Consider the following 18,745-nt stretch of genomic DNA (forward strand, 5'->3'; position numbering starts at 1 on the left):
AACTATAGTGATTATTTTCTGCCTTCTTTCCTCCTCTGTGACAGTAAACCAAATTATATTTGGGTCGTGGACAAAATGAGATAGTTGAGGACGCCATCTTGGGCTCTGGGAAATACTGATCAACATTTTTCACCGTTTTATAGGCCGAACAACTAATCGATTAACTGAGAAGATAATCGACAATGAAAATAATGATGTCGCAAAATCCTGCTTGTACGTCCACATTTTAAACTCAGATTGAAGATGGCCACAGATGAATGTGAAAACAGTTGTCTAGTGTCAAACATACGTCACTCTGCACAGTCAAGGTCAAACATCCAAGTGGAGTAACAATAAGCAAAGGAAGGAGCTCTATGTGGGGTCATGACTATGAGTGACCTGTATCACATTAGAGCCAATATTCCTGTAAACACACTGATGTTAAGTTGAGTTTTACTTAAAGGCACAATCTGCAACTGGTGTTCAGCACTTTGCCTCAAGTGTCAGACTTTAAAGGAGCACCATGCAGGATTTTCCTTAAAAAATAGAAAATAATGTACTGTATCGACTCAATCCATACAAAAAAATCCCTCTCAATCATCACTTATGACCTTGTGACCCTTTACCTGCCCTGCCCTCTGCTTGTATTTTCTTATTACCTACGCCGTTGGTCAGTTAGTTGGTTTGTGAGCCAGATAACGTAAAAACTACTGAACTGAATTTCATGAAACTTGGATGGAGGATGGGTCTCAGCCCAGAATAGCGCCCCTTAACTTTTAGTGGAGCTCCAGATAAGGAGATGGAGCCAGGAATTATTTTTCTCACTTTCTTTAACATTGTGAGATTGGGCCTTTTTTGTGTGTGTGGACATTTTAGTATATTTCTCAGGGAATAATAGATTTGGATGAAAAAAAATCAGGTGTATTTAGGTGGCTGGTATCTATGAATGAGTGCAATTCGATGATTGAATTAAAGGGGATTATTGGGCCTTGACGGAGGTTTGCACTCTACTGAGTGGCATTCTTTCTAGGTGTTATAGATTCTGGAGAAAGATAGTTGATTGTTGAGCCTTACAATGACTTAATCTTAAGACTCATTTATGCTCAACGTTCGATACGGATACCCACAGAGCCTTCTGGCCGTCCTCTGCACGTTTTTTGAAAGCTAACGCATCCGGACCAACAGAGCAGTCGCTCCGGTAGTGAGTGGGAAGTGTCGCTTGAAACGCATGTAACTGTTTTCCTACGTTAAGACAGCATAAATGAGCTGTTTGGCGACGGTCGACCATCTTTCTCCAGAACCGCTTCCAGCTCCTGGTGCGCTGACAAACAGAAAACCGATAAATCCCACATAGTGCATCTTTAAGCTTCGGCTGACGTGAAGAAGCTCGACTGTAAGTGACAGATGATGTGAGTGAAACGTTTACTTTACAGAGCTGAAAGAGGAGTTTTCATCACGCCCGTGTCTTTTATCTGATTCCACTGAATACATATCTTGATCTAGATTTGGGACACACAGCCATAATAAACTCGCAGGAAGTTGCATCCTATCATCGTTCACCTGGCAGGTTGAGTCGTTTTAAAAAAAACTTAGCTCTCGATTTAACTCAAATATCTTCACCAGACCTCCATGTGCTCCTTCCACATCAGCATTTTAAAAGTCTCCAGAGCCGAAATTCATCGACTTTCTCCTGTTTCCTCCACGTGAGCGGCGCGCACGAGCGAGCCTTGTTCGGCGGCTGTGCTTGTGCGAGGGCAAACGACAACAACACAAAGCAGGGAGTCAGATCTACAGTACGTGGGCCAGGATGCGCGTGGAGTGGCGAAGCCCACGCGCCTCTTCCACCGCCACCTCTTAGCCTTTATCAAAGAGTTGCAGAGTGAGATACAGAACATGTTGAACAACAAAAAGCCGGCTGAATAGTCTGTGAACGTTTGATTACAGAATTACATCTTTCTTTTTACTTCACTCTCGCACTTGAGTTGATTCTCTCCTCACATAAGAGGGCTTCGGTATGGATTTCGATCCGACCTCCACCTTTGTGCGTTGGCTCTTTTTCTAGAAGAAATATCACTTAATTGTAAGTCTGAATGTTCCTCGGCTGAAGGCCTCGGCTTTAACATTTAAATGTGATGTGCCCGAGCGCTGTGTGAAGGTAAATGTTGGCTGGGAGATTCAAATGTCTTTGCTGACGCAGAACATATCTCCTGGATCAGCCATTGTAAGCCTGCTATTGTGTGTCTGAGAGTGACTGACTAAGTCTGTGGCATATGTGCGGTGCATGCTTGTCTCGGTGTGTGCGCGTGAGGACGTTTCGCATGTCAGCAGCATCTATGTACGTGTTAAAAAGTGCATATATGTGTGTGTGTGTGTCGGCCTTGTGTGTGTGTGTGTGTGTCTGTGTGCCTCGCTCTCTCCTGTTTGTGTTTGTGTGTGTGCTCACGGTACATATGTGTACGTGTTTGCTGCTGCCACAATGGCATCATCACCCGCCCCTGACGCTTTGATTGTTTTCTCCGCCGCAGCAGAAATGCACCAATTAATATTCAGAGAGTGAGTGAGACAGACGCACGCGACGCACGCACGCACACACACACACGCAAACAAAACACAAAAAAACAAAAAAAAAAAAGGAGAAAACAGCCGTGAGGGAGGGGGGAGGGGGGGGAGACGAGGAGGGAGGTGTGATGGAGAGAGGAGTGAAGGAGAGGGGTGGAGGGGGGGCAGAAGAGATGGCACACAGAGAAAGAGAGAGGGGAAGAATTGGGGGAGATGAAATGAAAGATGAGGGGAAGCGCGTGTGTGTGTGTGTGTGTGTGTGAGATGGAGTGAGATAAGGGTGGAGGAGCGAAAAGATGGAGGGAGGTGGAGGAGGGGGGGAGGTGAAATCTGATAGATGTTTGAGTAAAAACAAGAGAGGGAGAGGAAGAAGCGAGGCTGAGGTGGGGTGAGGAGGAGAGGATCAATATGTACATATTCAGTGAGATATGGTGGGAAATCAATTGAGAGGGGAGGGGAGGAGGAATTGATTCGGGAGGAGGTGGTGGAGGTGAGGCAAGGGGGGGGAAGGAGACGACGGAGGAGGAGGAGGTGGAGGAGGAGGAGGAGGAGTGCAGAGGTGGAGTGATATGTGGCTACGGCTGCTGTCCTTTTTGTCGCAGTGTCAGGGTATTGATACTGTAATACACTCCACACACACACACACACACACACACACACACACACACATACACACACACCCCCACCTCCACCTCCACCCCACACAGACACACCATCACCCCCCCCACACACACACACCCCCCCCAATCACAATGCTGCCATGACAAAGGCTGTCGCGGCGACGCCTACTGGCACAATGCAGCCACAATACAGAGGGCACTGAAGCATCACACACACACACACTCAGAGAGAGAGAGAGAGAGAGAGAAAGGGGTGGAGAAATATAAGGAGGGAGAGGTGGAGATTAAGAGGGAGGGAGGGAGGAAGATGGATGGATGGATGGAAAAGGGGGGAGAAGGAAGATGGTGATGGAGATGGAGAGGAAAAGAGGGAGGGGATTGATGGAGATGGAGATGGAGGGAGAGGAGGGAGGGAAGGAAGGAAGGAAGGAAGGAAGGAAGGAAGGATGGATGGAGGGAGGTGGAGGAGAGATATGGATAATATTACATGTGTAAAATGCCGGAGGGTGTGTGCCCATAGAAACATGTTTAATAGCTTTTATGATTGCAGGGAAGGTTGTGTGAGGTGCGTTTTTTATTTTTTTTTTACGACAGAGTGATGTATGCAGCGTGTGTGCAAACAACAAGGTGTTTATGGTGTAATGTGGCTCCATGTTGGATACTTATGTGTTTATATTTATACTGCCTGTGTCTAGACGTTGTGTACGCAGGCGTATCCATGCGCACGAACGTGCATCTGTACGTTTTTTTTTACGATTAATCTGTTTCGTGTGATGTTGTTAATGATCAGCGTTGTGTTTTATACGTTTAATCCACTTTATGTGGTTGTTTTGAAGGATGTCGTCGCTGCCCTGTCAGAATCTCGTATCTCCAAAATGTCAGCCCCATTTCCAGATATTCAGCGGTGCATTTTTTGTGCTTATCCAGTTGGTTTTTAAATGTTCGAGTCAATAAAGAAGTAACATTTTCTCAAACCAAGAAAAAAACACAGAGAAACTGGAGATGAGTGGTTTTCTTTGGACCTTTTTGACTTTCAGTATATTGGTATTTTATCAGTTGTACATCTACTTGGTTAATCTGAGATCGCTGCTGCCATATTTTATCTATTTTTGTTAAACTGTAAGTAGGACAGGTAGCAACTGGACCTGCCCATAACTGTCACAATCAATTCTTTAAATTATAAAGTGTCAAAAAATGTGAAAAATGCTCAACATTAGGTCTTTAGTTTGCGTCTTTTGTCTAACAAACAGCCCAGACAGCCCGCAGGCTCTTATTCTGTCACTCCCCAAACACCAGACTCACACAGCAGGGACCGGGGAGTGATGGTAGACAGACGCAGATGTAAAGCCTACAGGTGGACGCTGGGGTGGAGTTTAAACGCTTGTTAAACGCTGAATGAACAGCAGCAAAAAAAACAGCGCTAATAACAGTTGCAATAAATGATGGCAGAGCTTTCAGGCTCTGATCTCGTCACTCCCCAAACAAGAAAGTCAAAATAACATGTAAAACAACATTTTCAGTCCAAAACGCAAAGAGTCTTCATTCACTGTAGTAAATAACAAAGTAAAGCAGCAAATCCTCAAATTTACGGAGCTCAAACCAAGCGACTAATTGATTAATCGACTAATTGCTGCTGTAAGTGTAAGTCTGGGTTATACTGGATGTTCTGCTGCTGAAAAATATGATTTCTACTCAGCAAATGTTCGACAATTTTACTTGAAAAATAGCCAAAACAATTAATCGATTGTGAAAATGGTAGGTGACTAATTTTCTTTCAGTCGACTTATCGATTAATCAACTAATCATCGCAGTTTCAAGTGTACGTCTGGGTCGTACTGTGTGTTCTGCTGCTGCAAAAGTATTATTTCTACTCAGCAAACGTTTGACATCTTTCTTGAAAAATGAGCGAAATGATGAATCGACTAGTAAAATAGTTACAAATTACAAATTTTCCTTCTCCGACTAATCGCTGCTGAAGTCTGAACTGAAAATACTATTTCTGATCGAATAGAGTGAAAAAGAAACACGCAGATCTCGCTTTAAACCTGAGACCGGTGTTGGTACAGGGGGTCATTTCAGTGGCGGACCTGCTCCTCGATGCCTTAAATCATTTGCGTCAAACTGAAGGCATCAAAAATAAAATAAAAACCACGCTGCCTGCTTTGACCTCCCTTCGCCTAAAATGTCTGCGGCGGCGTATTACTGTATCTCCCCTCAACATGCACTCTCATTTACAAAAGAAACGCTTGGCTGGCTGCCTATAAGTCAGTTTATCCGCGTGAGATGACCAACGTCCCTCTTTTTCTTTCTCCCTCTCCCCCCCTCTCACTATCTCATACAGTGTGTGTGTGTATGATCTATAGTTCCCTGCCTCCCCCCCCCTCCCTCCTCCCTCCCTCCCTCCCCCCCTCCCTCACCCTAACCCTTCTTAATATGATGTAAAAAGCTAATCGCATGCAAATGTCTGTTGTCCCGGTAACCGGGCCTGAAAAATCCCTTTGATGTTTCCCCCGACTCATTCTCTTCACGTTCTCTTTGTTCGCCACAGTCTCGCTGCTTTGTCAACATCCCCCCTTTTACCCCGCTCGCTCTCTCTCCTTCATCCATTCTGCAGCTCTCTCGGCCGCGCTCTCAGTTCTCTCCATTAGGAAAAAAAAAAAGTTCTAACTCTACTTTGTGTCTCCCTCTTTCTATAAGCCCCCCCTCTCTCTATTCTTCCTCCCTTTCTCCCCCCCTCCTCTCCCCCTCGTGCTCCTGCTCTCCCCTTGACTGTGCCTCTCTGTCTGTCTGCCCCTTCGCCCTCGCTCATTTCCCATCATTCCCACCTACTGTCTCCTGTCCTTCTCCTCTGTCGCTCCCTTTCTCTCTCCCTCAGTTCTGCCCCTTCCTGTCCCCTCCCTCCCTCCCTCCCTGCCTCCCTCCCTGCCTCCCCCCTTCTACACTCATTGCCCACCCTTTATCTCTCATTCCTCTCCCCTCGCATGCACAGATGGACACACACACACTCTCACAACTGCCCTCCCTCCTTTCAGAGAATTTGATCCCTGGAACTATTTGATATGGCGCTGCACTGTAGTTATCTAATCATTCTGGGCTTTTTTTTTCTCCCTCGTGCGAGGCCCGGTGGAAGCGGCAGCACAGCTGGCTTTCAGAGGCGAGACCCCACTCATTATAGCCTGTTCGAGGTTACGAGGTTACAGGCCTCATTTTGAGGTTAGACCTGCTAAAAAGGTTCAAGCGCAAACCTCTAACCCGCCCGCTCCGCCTCCTCCTCCTCCTCCTCCTCCTCCTCCTCCTCTTGAATCCCCCTTGGAGATGTTTGCATCCAGTTTTTTTTTTTTTTAATTCAACACAGAGAAAAAAAAAAAAGTACAATGATCAAGTAAAGCATGACATGCATTTCCAACATTCCACATTCTTTCCAAAAAATGTAAACATCAGGGAGAGTGTGTCGTAGCGAACGGAGCGAGAGGAAAAAAGTCTCTATACATTAATACTGCCTCGCCGCGGCGTACAGAAGTGAGGAATACTGCATATGACAATCTATACTGCAGCGAGAATGAAAGATGGTGTTCATTACATTGCTTCCAATATAACGCAATGTACCAAACAGCTAAAGGCTATGAGGTGTACGAGGCTTCTCCAAGCCAACAAATTACATATTGATTCAGAAACGGCTCAATAGCCATTTGCAATTTTTGGATTTGAATGCAGATATGAAGCGAGCTGAAATCTGATAACAGCGACAAAACGGCTGCTGCAGACACAAGCTCAACCCGGTGGGTTCGTGTTGTACCTTAAGCATGATGGTTTGATGGTTTTACTGACTGTTCACGAGCTGTCAGAAGACATGAACCACATCATCAAATGAAATGTTGAATCCTTTTATCTAAGTTCTAAGTATAATTTCCTTGTGTAACTTTTGGTTATTAGAGTTTGGGGCGGTTAGCATGTTGCATTAGCTTTGAGATATGATATCTTGAAGGAAAGGTTCAACATTTCGGTTTTTCACTTTGTTTTCCTGCCAAGACCTCGATAAGAAGACTGGTACCACTCTCATGGTCAATATGAAGCTAATGACAGCAGTCGGTTAGCTTAGCTTAGCACCAAAGACACAGGTTTGTCTGGGACTCTACCGGGTTCAAGCTGGGTGTCCTGAGTCCCAACAGTGTACCAGTTTTCCTAATTTTTCACATTTAAAATAATAATTATACTATTTAGGTGTAAGTGTGTCAATCAAGGCTGTTGTTGACCTATGAGTCATAGGCAATGACATTTGCAGCTATTGCTGTCAGAACCTGTCAGTACGCTAACTGTTAGCTGTCATGCTGAAGAGAAAGTCAGACTTTTCTGTCGAGCTCCAGGATGGTAACTTTTTCCCCTTCGTAAGCGCTGAAATATTGGTCCCCCATCATGATGAAAACACCTATGGTGCATGCATAACAGATACATGTGCATAAATGTGAGGTACACTTAAGGGTCCCAATTTGGGGGTTTTGAAAATATGGTCTTCCCAGACAGGGGGAAACAGCTAGCCTAACTACATGCAAAAACAAAGTTTGATTTATGCTTCTGCATTGAATCTACACCCTACACCGTAGCCTACACTGTAGCCTGACGTGATGACTGATAATGACTGTGATTGGTCTGCATGGTAGCATCACATTTTCAAGCTTCTCCAGTGCTTAGCAGCGGGGGCAATACCAGTATAGTTTAGCTATAGTTTCCCCAGTAAACACACTGCACTATTCGGCTGTTGCAATTATACACTAATGACAACATCACTATGTATGCCTGAGATTCTGCTAAATCTTCCAGACTGGACCTTTAACACTATCCCAGGACATCACAACTGCTCCATCTCAAACATTTTAGGCAACTGGCTTTGAAGTTCTCACTGTGACTTCTTCAAACTGCGATCTTTAAGCTCAAAATTTCACAGACAGAAGCTGAATGGGACATTCAAGCTAACCATCTCCCTTCGAGCAATTCAAATTTGAGTAAATTAGCTTAATAATTAAGAATAATTGGAAGTAGTTCATGTCTTCTGGCCGCGAGCGCAAAACCAGTAAAACCGGTGGAACAGATCCACCTTTCTCCATTTAATGGAGGAAGCAGTCCAATTAGGGAAAGCTCACACAAAATGTAACATACAATGACCTTTTGTACACAAATCAACATTGCACAGACACCCATTTTATACCTTTGGCATTAAGAATATGGCATCTTATATTGAAAGGTATAGGATTAAATTCAGTATCAGTACTCATCAGTACACTTTTTAAGGCACCATGTTGCTGACATAAGTTATACTTTTAAAAGACTAAATACCATTACACCACTGTTAATATGACACCATTAGCTTCAAAAGACACAGTAACAGAATGTATAGCAGTCGGATATAATTCTGCAAGAGCGTCATCATCAAGGCAATGCTTACTGTAAGTGTCCAGATGTAACCTTGCCCTGATGTTGATTTAGCCACTGTACCAGGCTCTAAAATGGCCTCAGTGAGTGTGTGTGAGCATGTGAATAGTGCTCCACTGTCTTATAACAATAAGAATGACTGCATGTGTTGAGGATGTGTGTGTGTGTGTGCCTCATTTACATAGATGCAATCACACCTAGCCCATGCCACGCATTTCTACACGGGCGAGAGGGAGAAAAAACAGCCTACAGTACTCCATTCAGCGTTATGAAAATGACAAAGTACATAATACATTCTGAATCTGCAATCCTACGGTGGATTTACGCCCTGTATATCACTTCCTGTTTATTATCAGATGCCGGAGCATGTGATGCGTACAGTCAGCCAGCCAGGCAGTCAGTGGTTCAGACCAAGTGGTTTGGCCTAGCGGGGAGCCGCGGGGCAGACAATGGCCGCACTGTGTGGCTGAAGTGCCTTTGGTGTCAATGACTCTGCCAGCAACTGAGACTGGCAGATCCAAAATGGCGGAGTGCAGAGAGCCCTGCTGGTGCTTGTCATGGTTTAAACAGGGGCAGTTTTGATCCGTTTTTTTTTTTTTTGTTGGAGGCAGCTTTCATTCGGGAGGGGCTCATATCAGAGCTGGAGGGGGGTGGAGAGCAATGCAGGAAGCTACTGCTCCGGCTAATCTGCAGGCATTTTTTTTTTTTGTTTCAAGGAGGTGAAGGGGGCAAGGGGGGGAAAAAAAAAAAAAGGAAGGCCCTTTGGGAGAAGTTCAAATAGAGTCTGAGGGTCCCCCATTTTGTCTTCATGCTCCTCGAAGTCCAGTTGCACAGAGGTGGAGATGAGATGACTGAAAAAAGTCCAGTTTCTGGTTGGAAAAAGTTCAGGAGAGACAAGAAGAAACAAGTTATTAGATTCATTTAAGCAGCGGGTAAAAGGTGCAAAGCGAGGGGTGCAGGGACGCGTTGGAAAAGAGCAACAACAGATACGAGAAAGGACAAAAGAAACATGTTACTTACTCGTATTGAGATGACAGTTACACAGCTGTAGAGGGAGACTGACTCTGAGGGGAAGAGGGAAAAAAAAAACAAAAACAGAAACAGTCACATTTTTTAATTCTGCACCAAAGCGTGTGTGCGTGCCAAGGCGTGCGCGTACGTGGGCGCGAGCGGCAATCCTCCCTCTGTTGTTGAATATGTGCATATCGCTGTCTGCGTGTTTGCCCTATCTGTTTGGGCTGCGTGTGTCCGTCTGTCTGTCAATCTGTTCCCAGCGCAGTCTGTTTGCCAATCTGTCATATTCTGTTTGCTAGATAAGGAGATTGAGAGAATGTGTGTGTGTGTGTGTGTGTGTGTTCCTCTATGTGTGTGTGCACAGAGCAAATTCATTTAAACTGCGGTGATGGCAGCCAGGTATTGCTGTTTTCTTAAAGCTGAGAAGGTGCACACACACACACACACACACACACACACACTTTACTTTGCTAACATATAGAAATGCTTTCGCTGTCTGGAGGATCTCAGACGTTTAAGATGAGTTTTCTATTTTGCACACAATAAAACAACACATCCTGTTTAACGCACGATATACGACAACATGAAAAGAGAGACGAGTAGACAGTAAAAATTGTAAAAACCCAAATGGGCTTTTGAATGCTGGAAGCCTATAAATATCAGGCAAATTACTGTTAACAGATTAGAAAATGACAAATTCCAGGCGTCTGAGGTCGAAGACACTGACCATGTGGAAAACCTCCGTTGCATGCCACTATCTCTTCCCTTATTCCCCGTCCACTCCCTATCCAAGGCAGCCAAACATTCTTGAGAAAATACTTGCAGAGGTAGACAATCTACTATCTGTTCTTTTTTCATTACATATTTGCGCCTTCATTAGACGACAATAGTAGACAGATGGAAGGAAACGAGGGAGACGCCAGCGATGATGGCGTCTTAACCTCTAACCCACAGGAACGCCCTCTGTTAAGTTGTTTTTTTCACTTCGGTCCATAAAACGGCCCACGCAGGACACTGAAGACAACACAAACAAAAGCACGCAAATTCAAACCCAACCGAAAAAACGTGGACGTTGCGGAAAACATAAAACAAACCAAATGAACAGGGGTGACCAAACTTTCCTTGGAGGGTCAAAACTGGGAATTATGGCGGGGCCACAGGCTAAAAGCAGACACCACTTGTACATATTCAAAGAGCATTTCATCTTTAAAAAAAATTATATGTAATAAATACAAATGGTAATTTTATTTTCATCTCACTAGAAACATCTGCCGGCCTGAATTAACCGTACACTAAAAGTTAAAATAACTTTCTTCCATATTGGTCCTGGCCCGCTGCTGCGCTCCTTCCTGCTGACTGAGCTGAAGTTGAGTGAAGTTGAAAGTGAAAATGTTAATGTGTTCATCCTGCTCTCGTATCGTTCTTACCCTGCTTCTTTCTAGGCCGGTTGCGTTGCTAGTTACACATAACTGTGTTTCGACATCGACGGCCAAAGAGTTCCCGTCCCTGCTTCCAATTATGCAACAAAGCCTGTGTTCTTGTTCACGCTCCAACGTCATTCCTCTCTCGCTGCAACATACTGTCGACATATGTCCGTACTCTGCTCGCTCTCTTGCAGCGATGCCCGCCGCTACACGTCAATCAAAGGAAAAATCAGCTGCCGGCTATTTTGATAATAATTTGAAAATAATTGGCAGATTAACTGATAATGAAAGTAATCATTCGCTCAGAGTTTGGTGATTGGGGAGTGACAAAATCAGAGCCCGAGGCCTATGCTGTCATGGTGTTGGTGCTGATGTGGTGCCCTCTGTTCATAAAGCACTTCATTCGGCCCAAACCACCACAGCAGACACCTGCAGGTGGTGAAGCGTCATTGCCCGACAAGGAAAGTTAGCGCCATCACTCCCCTATCCCTGCTGTGCCGAGGGGTTTGGGGAGTGACAAAATCAGAGCCATGATACCAAATATCATCTAAATTCTCAGAATGAGAACGAGTTGGCCGACTGAACCGACAGTGGTGACAACCAGCGCATGGTGTGAAGGAATGCAGTACTCATCAGTAGTGTCTACCACGTCTTTGAGCATGTTCAGCATCGCAAACTCCACCCTCTTAGTACCTTGGCCTTTATAAATTCCTATCATGCTGTTTTTAGGAAATACAGATTGAGTTCCTTATAAAAAAGACTTCTGGAAAAACCTTCAATCCATATTTATCCGTGGTGATGTCTGGTCTGCAAATAAAAATGTTTTCATCGTCTCTGGAATCAGTGGGTTGTGTGTTACGTAGGTACACCGTGACCCTACCTGGGAGTGAATTGTGGATCCGGAGCTTCTCCTGGGGTCCCTCCCAGACGCCGGGGATCCCCCTTCCTTCTGACTGCCGACAGAGGAAGAGTCTGAGCAGCTGCTGTGGACTGAGAGACAGAGAAAGTGTGCGGTGAGACGGGTGGTTAAAGGTTAACACGCGGTAAATCTCGCAGGTGTTAAGGCGCTCTTTAATATGCGATTTGCTGTCAAATAATGAGACTGCATTCGGGAACCATCGTATCATAATGTTTCCCTGAGATGAAAAATGGGGAGAAGCCGGGTGTGGGAGACAAAGAAAGAGGAGCCGGAGAGAGGAGGCATTTTTCTCATCCTGTTCAATGAATTTCTGACACTGTGTTCTGTCCCGGAGGACAATTCATGCATTGAAATCCTGAGCTGCTGCACTCAATGAGACACCTGGTGAGCAGTATGTGCATTACACCAGGCTATGAATGGGAAATCACTTTGGCTCCGGGGCAGCAGCGGCCTTTGGAAACTGGATGGGGGGTCTGGAATCTGAAGAATTATGTTTCAGATTGTGTGTTTTTATTTAAATTCCTCTTTCATCGTCTATCCGTGTGGAGCGACCTTGTTTCTTAAAGGGAAACCACACACAGATGTTGTAATATGCTTTTATAGGAGGCCAATTTATGACGAGTGTCCCAGGAGGTGTTTTGTGACAAAGACGAGTTTACTTTCCTTCAGCCGGCCTCTTGTGGTCCTATCTCAGCTGCTAATTTCCTCATTTTTCAGGTGCTGTTCTGACTGTATTCAACAGGGAACTGTTGTGAGCCTGTTGATGATTGTATGTGTAGGTGGAGAGTGTAGTAATGTTGCTGATAGCATTGTGTATTATCAGTGTTTGGTGGATTTTTTATGGACTTCTAGAGAATTGGCAGATTGCTCTTAATTCATATCATTGTTTTAGATTCACAATATTTGGCCAGCTACAGGAACATGACTGGGCGATATGATCAAAATCCACATAACATTCTCATTACGGTGGCACAATTTGCTTATATTTTTGTATTTGTTTATATATTTGTTTATATATTTATCTTCAATTAGGATTATATTTATAATATCTACAGTAATCACTATCCTTGTTAAGTTTTAATCTTACTTTAAGCTGTCTACAGTAGTTCTTTCTTAATTTCTTGTTATTCATTCCTATATTCTTAAATACTTGCTATTCTGTCCCTATATCCTTGTCTTGTGGTCTCATCTCCTTGTTTTGTTCTATATTCTTGTTCTTCTGTCTTATATTCTTGTTTTACTCCCATATTCATGTGATTTTATGTCTTTATCCTTGTTTTTTGGCCGTATATATTTTTTTTATTCCTACATTCTTGTTTATTAGTCTGATATTCTCACTTTTATTTGTATATTCTTGTTATTTTGTTCCTATATTCTTGTTTTTTATTCTTGTGTATATTGTTATTTTGTTTTTTAATATATATAAATATTAGATTAATTGACGATGAAATATAAAAAGGGGTCACTCATAGTGATTAACTGAGAGAATTATCACTCAAAGTTATCACTTTCAGCTCTATAAAGTGTTTTAGCATCTTTCAGCTCGTTGTTTTGGCTCTACAGCTTTCTACTGCTCTGGTTCAGCGTCACTGCTCTCATTAGCTCAGTTTCTCAGTTGTTTTCTGAGAATTAGTTTTAAAACCCTTCTATGTGCTAGGCTACCTGCTGCTAGCAGCTAGCTAACGAACGCAGTGCAACATTTAGCAGCTAGTAGCCAGATGTTTTTCTCGGGAGTTGATGGGAGTCGGTGTTGAGTTTACAACTTGTTTCGCTGCCCACTAGTGGCCCCCAAAAAGCCCCTGTATGGTAACTACAGGCAAAATCACACATTAAATAACTAGACTGATGTTCAAAGCAATAACCCATGTGACGTTCCACCATGTTATGCGTTTAATGAGACCAAACTCAGTAACCAGTTTTTTGCTATTTTAATTAAAGCTTGATCAGAGTCATTTAACAGGAATTTATGGAGCGATAACACGATAAGGAAACACTATGATGATTATTATCCTGCTGAAAGTCAGTTAACAGTCATGTTTTAATTATCGCCCAGAAAAAAGATGCAAGAAATGAAAAGATAAAGCTGTCTGTAAACATCGCACCCGAAGTCTAAGATGGATGTTTTCCTTAAATAGTCATCATTTATGGATACAGTGTAAGATGACAAAGCCACAGTTTGAGCGAGACACAGGACTGAGGGCTGTGATGGGATCTGATCACAGCAGAAGTAAAAAGTGTTTCCACAGTCGAGCTTTTTGACTACACCGCATATTCTCTGCAGGCATGTCACAGCTCCTCAAAATTTCTCAGTGTGAGACAAAAATCAGAAATTCATAGAGTAGCCCGGGGGCGCCAGATTGAAAAAACAAAGAAAAAAAAAAGTACCACGTTATTACCTTGTCACATGGGGAGATACACCCAAGACCCGTTTTGTTTTTAGTGTCTGTATCTCAGGGCCACATCACTTTCAGATCAGAAAAGCAGATTTGAACAAACTAGTAATCCAGTCTGGTCACATAAAACCGAGCGACTTCCTGAACTGAAAGACGCTTTTAGACTTTCTGTGTCTGTACGGCGAGAGGATGAACTGCCGGGTTTCATATTAAAACTCTATGTCGAACTGTTATCTCTCGTCTGTTGCTCAGTTTTTTCCCAAACACGATCGCATTTTCTTTGAGATTAAGTGTTCAGACTTTAATGTTAGTAGATATCAGCTCAGCGTTTGGCCTCAAAGTGGAGTTATGAGGGGGAGAAACTGCAGGTTCAAACACCATTTTAGGTTATTTTGCTTTCTGTTACGTGTCTTCTCTCAGACTAGAGACATTTAAGTGTTTATTTTGATTCAGATGTCTGTTCTGGACATTTATTCAAATTTGCTAATGCTTAATTATATAGCACACTTTGCATATTTAAACATAAAATATCAGATTGTCTTCATATAAGTCGTCAACTAGGGAGGTTTCATGGTGATATCTATTCTTTTTTTCTCACAGTCTGAGCCAGAAATCTCAACTTCAGTCACACTCACATACACTCATACATACTGAGAGTGTGATTTACTCCTAAAAACATGGCGAATGTTTTCTTTTAATGGCATTTTCTGCTTTATGGAGTGATAGAAGTGATCTCAAACAAGAAGTCTGAACCTGGTTTAATCCAATGTTCAAATTTCTGTTGTGGAAATTGATGCAAATTAGTTATATAGACAGAAGCTCTTCTCTCCCACAGAAAACACTGCTCCTCAAACGCCTCGTCAGCAGTCTCGCCTTTAATTCAGTGACTGTGTGACATCACGCTGCGTCACATTGTCACACATTTGCATAATTTAGTCCTAGCGGCTAGTGTGCCACGTATGAACTGATTTAGCCTGAATGCTCTGTTGTTGTTAGCGGTGCTGGCTCGGGCGTGCGTGAGCTGACCAATCAGAGCAGACTGGGTTTTTCTTAAAGACGCAGGAGCTGAAACTTTGCTGTGACGCTCATGAGCTCACCTCTGTCAAGACTGGAGATGGAGTCCAGCTCGGAGCCCGGAGTTCCTGTGGCGTCCAGCAGCAGCTTACTGGAGATTCCCATGCAGAGAGACTCCTTCAGACACAACTCTGTCAGGGGGAAATCACGCAAAACAATTCAATCACATACAGTAGCCACATAACGTACACAACTGCTTTAGGAAGATGTTCTTTTACGCATCACATTGCTGTATAATGACCGGTAAGGTAAGAACTCGGCCCATCCGGGAAAACACTGTTTGTTTATTGCTTTGTTACACGGGAACAACGCATTTGAACGCCAAGTAACGATGCCTGAAATGTGTCAGTCCCTTTATTTCATGGCAGCTGCAGTGCATCGTATCCAGCGTGATAGTGTAACCTAAACCAGCTACAGGAAGCGATTCAGAGACGCAAGGAGGTGGATGTGATATGTGATCGCAGGCGGTTCCTCGTGCTCGGGAAGCTTGACATAAACACATTAAGAATCAAACAGCGGATTGGACGGGTGCTGATCATTCTAGTTCTCCACGCACAGGGAAGAAAATTATCACCGTAGATCAAGTTACACAGCGAGGACACAGATTTGTCTTTTACCAGAGGGCAACCTAATTGTGGGTTCATGTGACTTTCCCCTTTTTCAAAACGACTCTTAAAAAAGATAAAGCACCACCTAAAAATAACTCTCTGCACAGTGTTTTCCACCATGATTAGTTGTTCGCATAACAATGATCGGATTCAGCATTAAATATGGGAAAGTTCTGGCAGCTAATTATAACCTCCATCACAAAATTCTTCCAGAAATAAACAGGCACTTGAGCCAAAACGTATTATTTTTGGAATACCACCATCTGACCTCACATTAGAGACAGATTAGCTGTGAAACTGATAAAGAGGAACTGGTTGAAACCTACTCCAACTCCATTCAACAACTGCATGTTTGCTGGGATTGTGTCCTGTAACGCAAATTAGATACGACACCATGGCGACAAAAAGTCAACTTATTCATAATTTCGCTGTAACTGACTCGACAACTTGCTTGAACGAGCACTGCTGTGCTGCAAAACTGTCAAACAAGAGAGATCGTTTTTTCTTTATTCTGAATCTTTGTCAAAACCTGGCGCCTACGTTACCCACAATGCAACTTGAGCCCTGCCAGCTCATTGGGAGATTCAGGTGTGTTAGTTAAGCTTGTAGCGTAACGTAGCCTTGAGACGCTAGCCTCGAGCAGACATGACTTACATCACTTGAGTTTATCAGACTTCGTTCAGCTTCTTTTGGAGACACAAAAGGCTTTACACCAGGGCCGTAAGTATAATATGTACTGGGGGGGACACATCCCGCCGATACGACAGGCAACCGAGCACTGACATTCGAGATAATCATTAGCAAATGTGGTTTGTCCACGTGGTGTTGCCGTACCCCTGCAGAAGACATTGCTCAGCTGCTGTGGGTACACCATCAATGTCAACACTGTACTGTCTTTCTATTTCCTTCATTTTGAAAAAGTGCCTCCTTAACACCCCTGTGGTAGGTACAACTCGATAAAGTGCCCTCTGGGATGAAACATATCACGTTGGTGCCCCACCACATACAGCTGGTGCCCTTTTTATTCTTGTCGCCCCTGCCCCTCAAACATCATGAGTCCGCCACTGCTTTCAAGTTGTTTCTTTCTTTTCCCAAAGTTGCAGTGAAAATTATTGAAACACTACTCATCTGCGGCTCTGTGCAACTTTTGTGTGGACTGTAATTTATTTAAAAGTCGAGGCAGCTGGGGTCAAAGGTCAGACTGTACCTGTGTTGTTGATGGCGTGTGTCCACAGCAGATGTGCGACGTCGTGAGTCCAGGCCACCCTCTCCTCTTTGTCCTTCGCCTGCAGCGTTATGCAGTCTTTGGTTCGAGCCTGTCGGACCCAAACTTCAAACTTCACTCCCTCCTCGCCCACGCTCTGAGTCAGACCCATCTCACCCGTCTGCGAGGGGGAAACAGATGGAAACCTCAGAGTAGTTTGCTTTCAATGTGATCAGTACAAAACGTATATTTTCCTCAAAAAACTTTAAACGTCAAGAAAAGAAAAAGTTGACGTGAAACAGAAACAAAGACCGTGTGTGTGCTCAGCTCTGTACCCTGATGCTGTGTTTGTAGCTGTAGGCGACGCGTCCCGGGCCGGGGCTCTTCTGTTTGGTGAAGATGACGATGTGCTGGTAGAGGAAAATGCTCCTCACGCCCGCCCGCTTCCTCCGAGCTCCCCCGCACAGCGTCAGCTCGCCGTGCCGCACCAGCTCGCCTCGCTCCGCCACGGGGATCTGAAATCATGCAAAACAAACACACGCACGTGTTAATATTCGCTGATCTTGGCCTGAGGCCCCGGCTCAGGGCCTCCGTCTGCATGAGATACCGTCTTAATTTCTATCTTTGCTCTTAAATTGTGTTTTAAAACCGCGCTTCTTCGCCAGCGGGTTGAAATATTTCACTTATTTTCTCATCTGGTTACATTCAATTGTCTTGAAGAATGGACATAAATAAAGCAAAAGGACAGATTAATATGAAACAAATGAAAAGGGTCAATTTAAAGCACCAATAAAGCACATTTTGGCCTTTAAACGCTTATTTTCAGACCTCTTTTCTATTCCAACCCTCCTCTCCTTCAACCCATCAAAATTTTTGATTTGCGGTGGCAAGACATTTCAGCTGAAAAGCCGTGTTCTCGAGTCAACAAAGAAAAAGGACAAAGCAGGATGATTATTACAGTGCAGTGCACGGTGACAGACTGAATTCCCTCTTCATGGGGACGCTTTCTTTCTCTTGGATCTTCGCTCTAATTGGCCGGCTGACTCACGTCCTTTGTAAAAAAATTTGACTTCATTGTTAATGTCAATTACAGGGTTACTTTGAGGTGTTGCTACATGAGGCGGATAGAGGTTGACGAAAGTCGAATCTTACGTAACGCTCCTTGAAGACTCCATGCTAGACTTGCAACCCGGGGCAACGTAAACGAAACGTCAGGCGAACGTTTCCTCAACCGTAACCGCCAATAAAATCACAAGGACTGATAATTTACCGTCAACCTGTCACAGCGAGCTTTTATTTTTAAACCTGTGGAGATGTGTGGGTCATGATATGAGTGATGCTTCACACACATTACGGACACCCACATCCACACCCACCCCCACACACACACACACACACACACACACACCTGCACCTACGGTTGTTTCACTTGGAGGGCTTTTGCAGCCCGATTTGCTGCCGGTTAGGAGAGTGTGTATGTATGTGTGTGTGTGTGTGTGTGTGTGTGTGTGTGTGTGTGCGTGT

General features: G+C 44.0%; 1 protein-coding gene across 1 annotated transcript in view; it reads right to left on the reverse strand.

Annotated features, from left to right (window-relative positions):
• Positions 1-6,488: 6,488 nt before the first annotated feature.
• arhgef40 (Rho guanine nucleotide exchange factor (GEF) 40) overlaps positions 6,489-18,745 on the reverse strand; it is a 45,031-nt gene continuing 32,774 nt past the window's right edge. The window contains exons 22-27 of the mRNA XM_084343343.1: positions 17,557-17,736; positions 17,225-17,402; positions 15,433-15,540; positions 11,904-12,013; positions 9,606-9,649; positions 6,489-9,454 (exon numbers count right to left, since the gene is read on the reverse strand). Of these exons, the coding sequence (XP_084199469.1) occupies positions 9,623-9,649; positions 11,904-12,013; positions 15,433-15,540; positions 17,225-17,402; positions 17,557-17,736 (603 nt within the window). The 3' untranslated portion in view covers positions 6,489-9,454; positions 9,606-9,622. The remainder of the gene's footprint in view (positions 9,455-9,605; positions 9,650-11,903; positions 12,014-15,432; positions 15,541-17,224; positions 17,403-17,556; positions 17,737-18,745) is intronic.

The sequence above is a fragment of the Pagrus pagrus genome (assembly GCF_965226575.1).
Source record: "Pagrus pagrus genome assembly, chromosome: 22".
NCBI lineage: Eukaryota > Metazoa > Chordata > Actinopteri > Spariformes > Sparidae > Pagrus > Pagrus pagrus.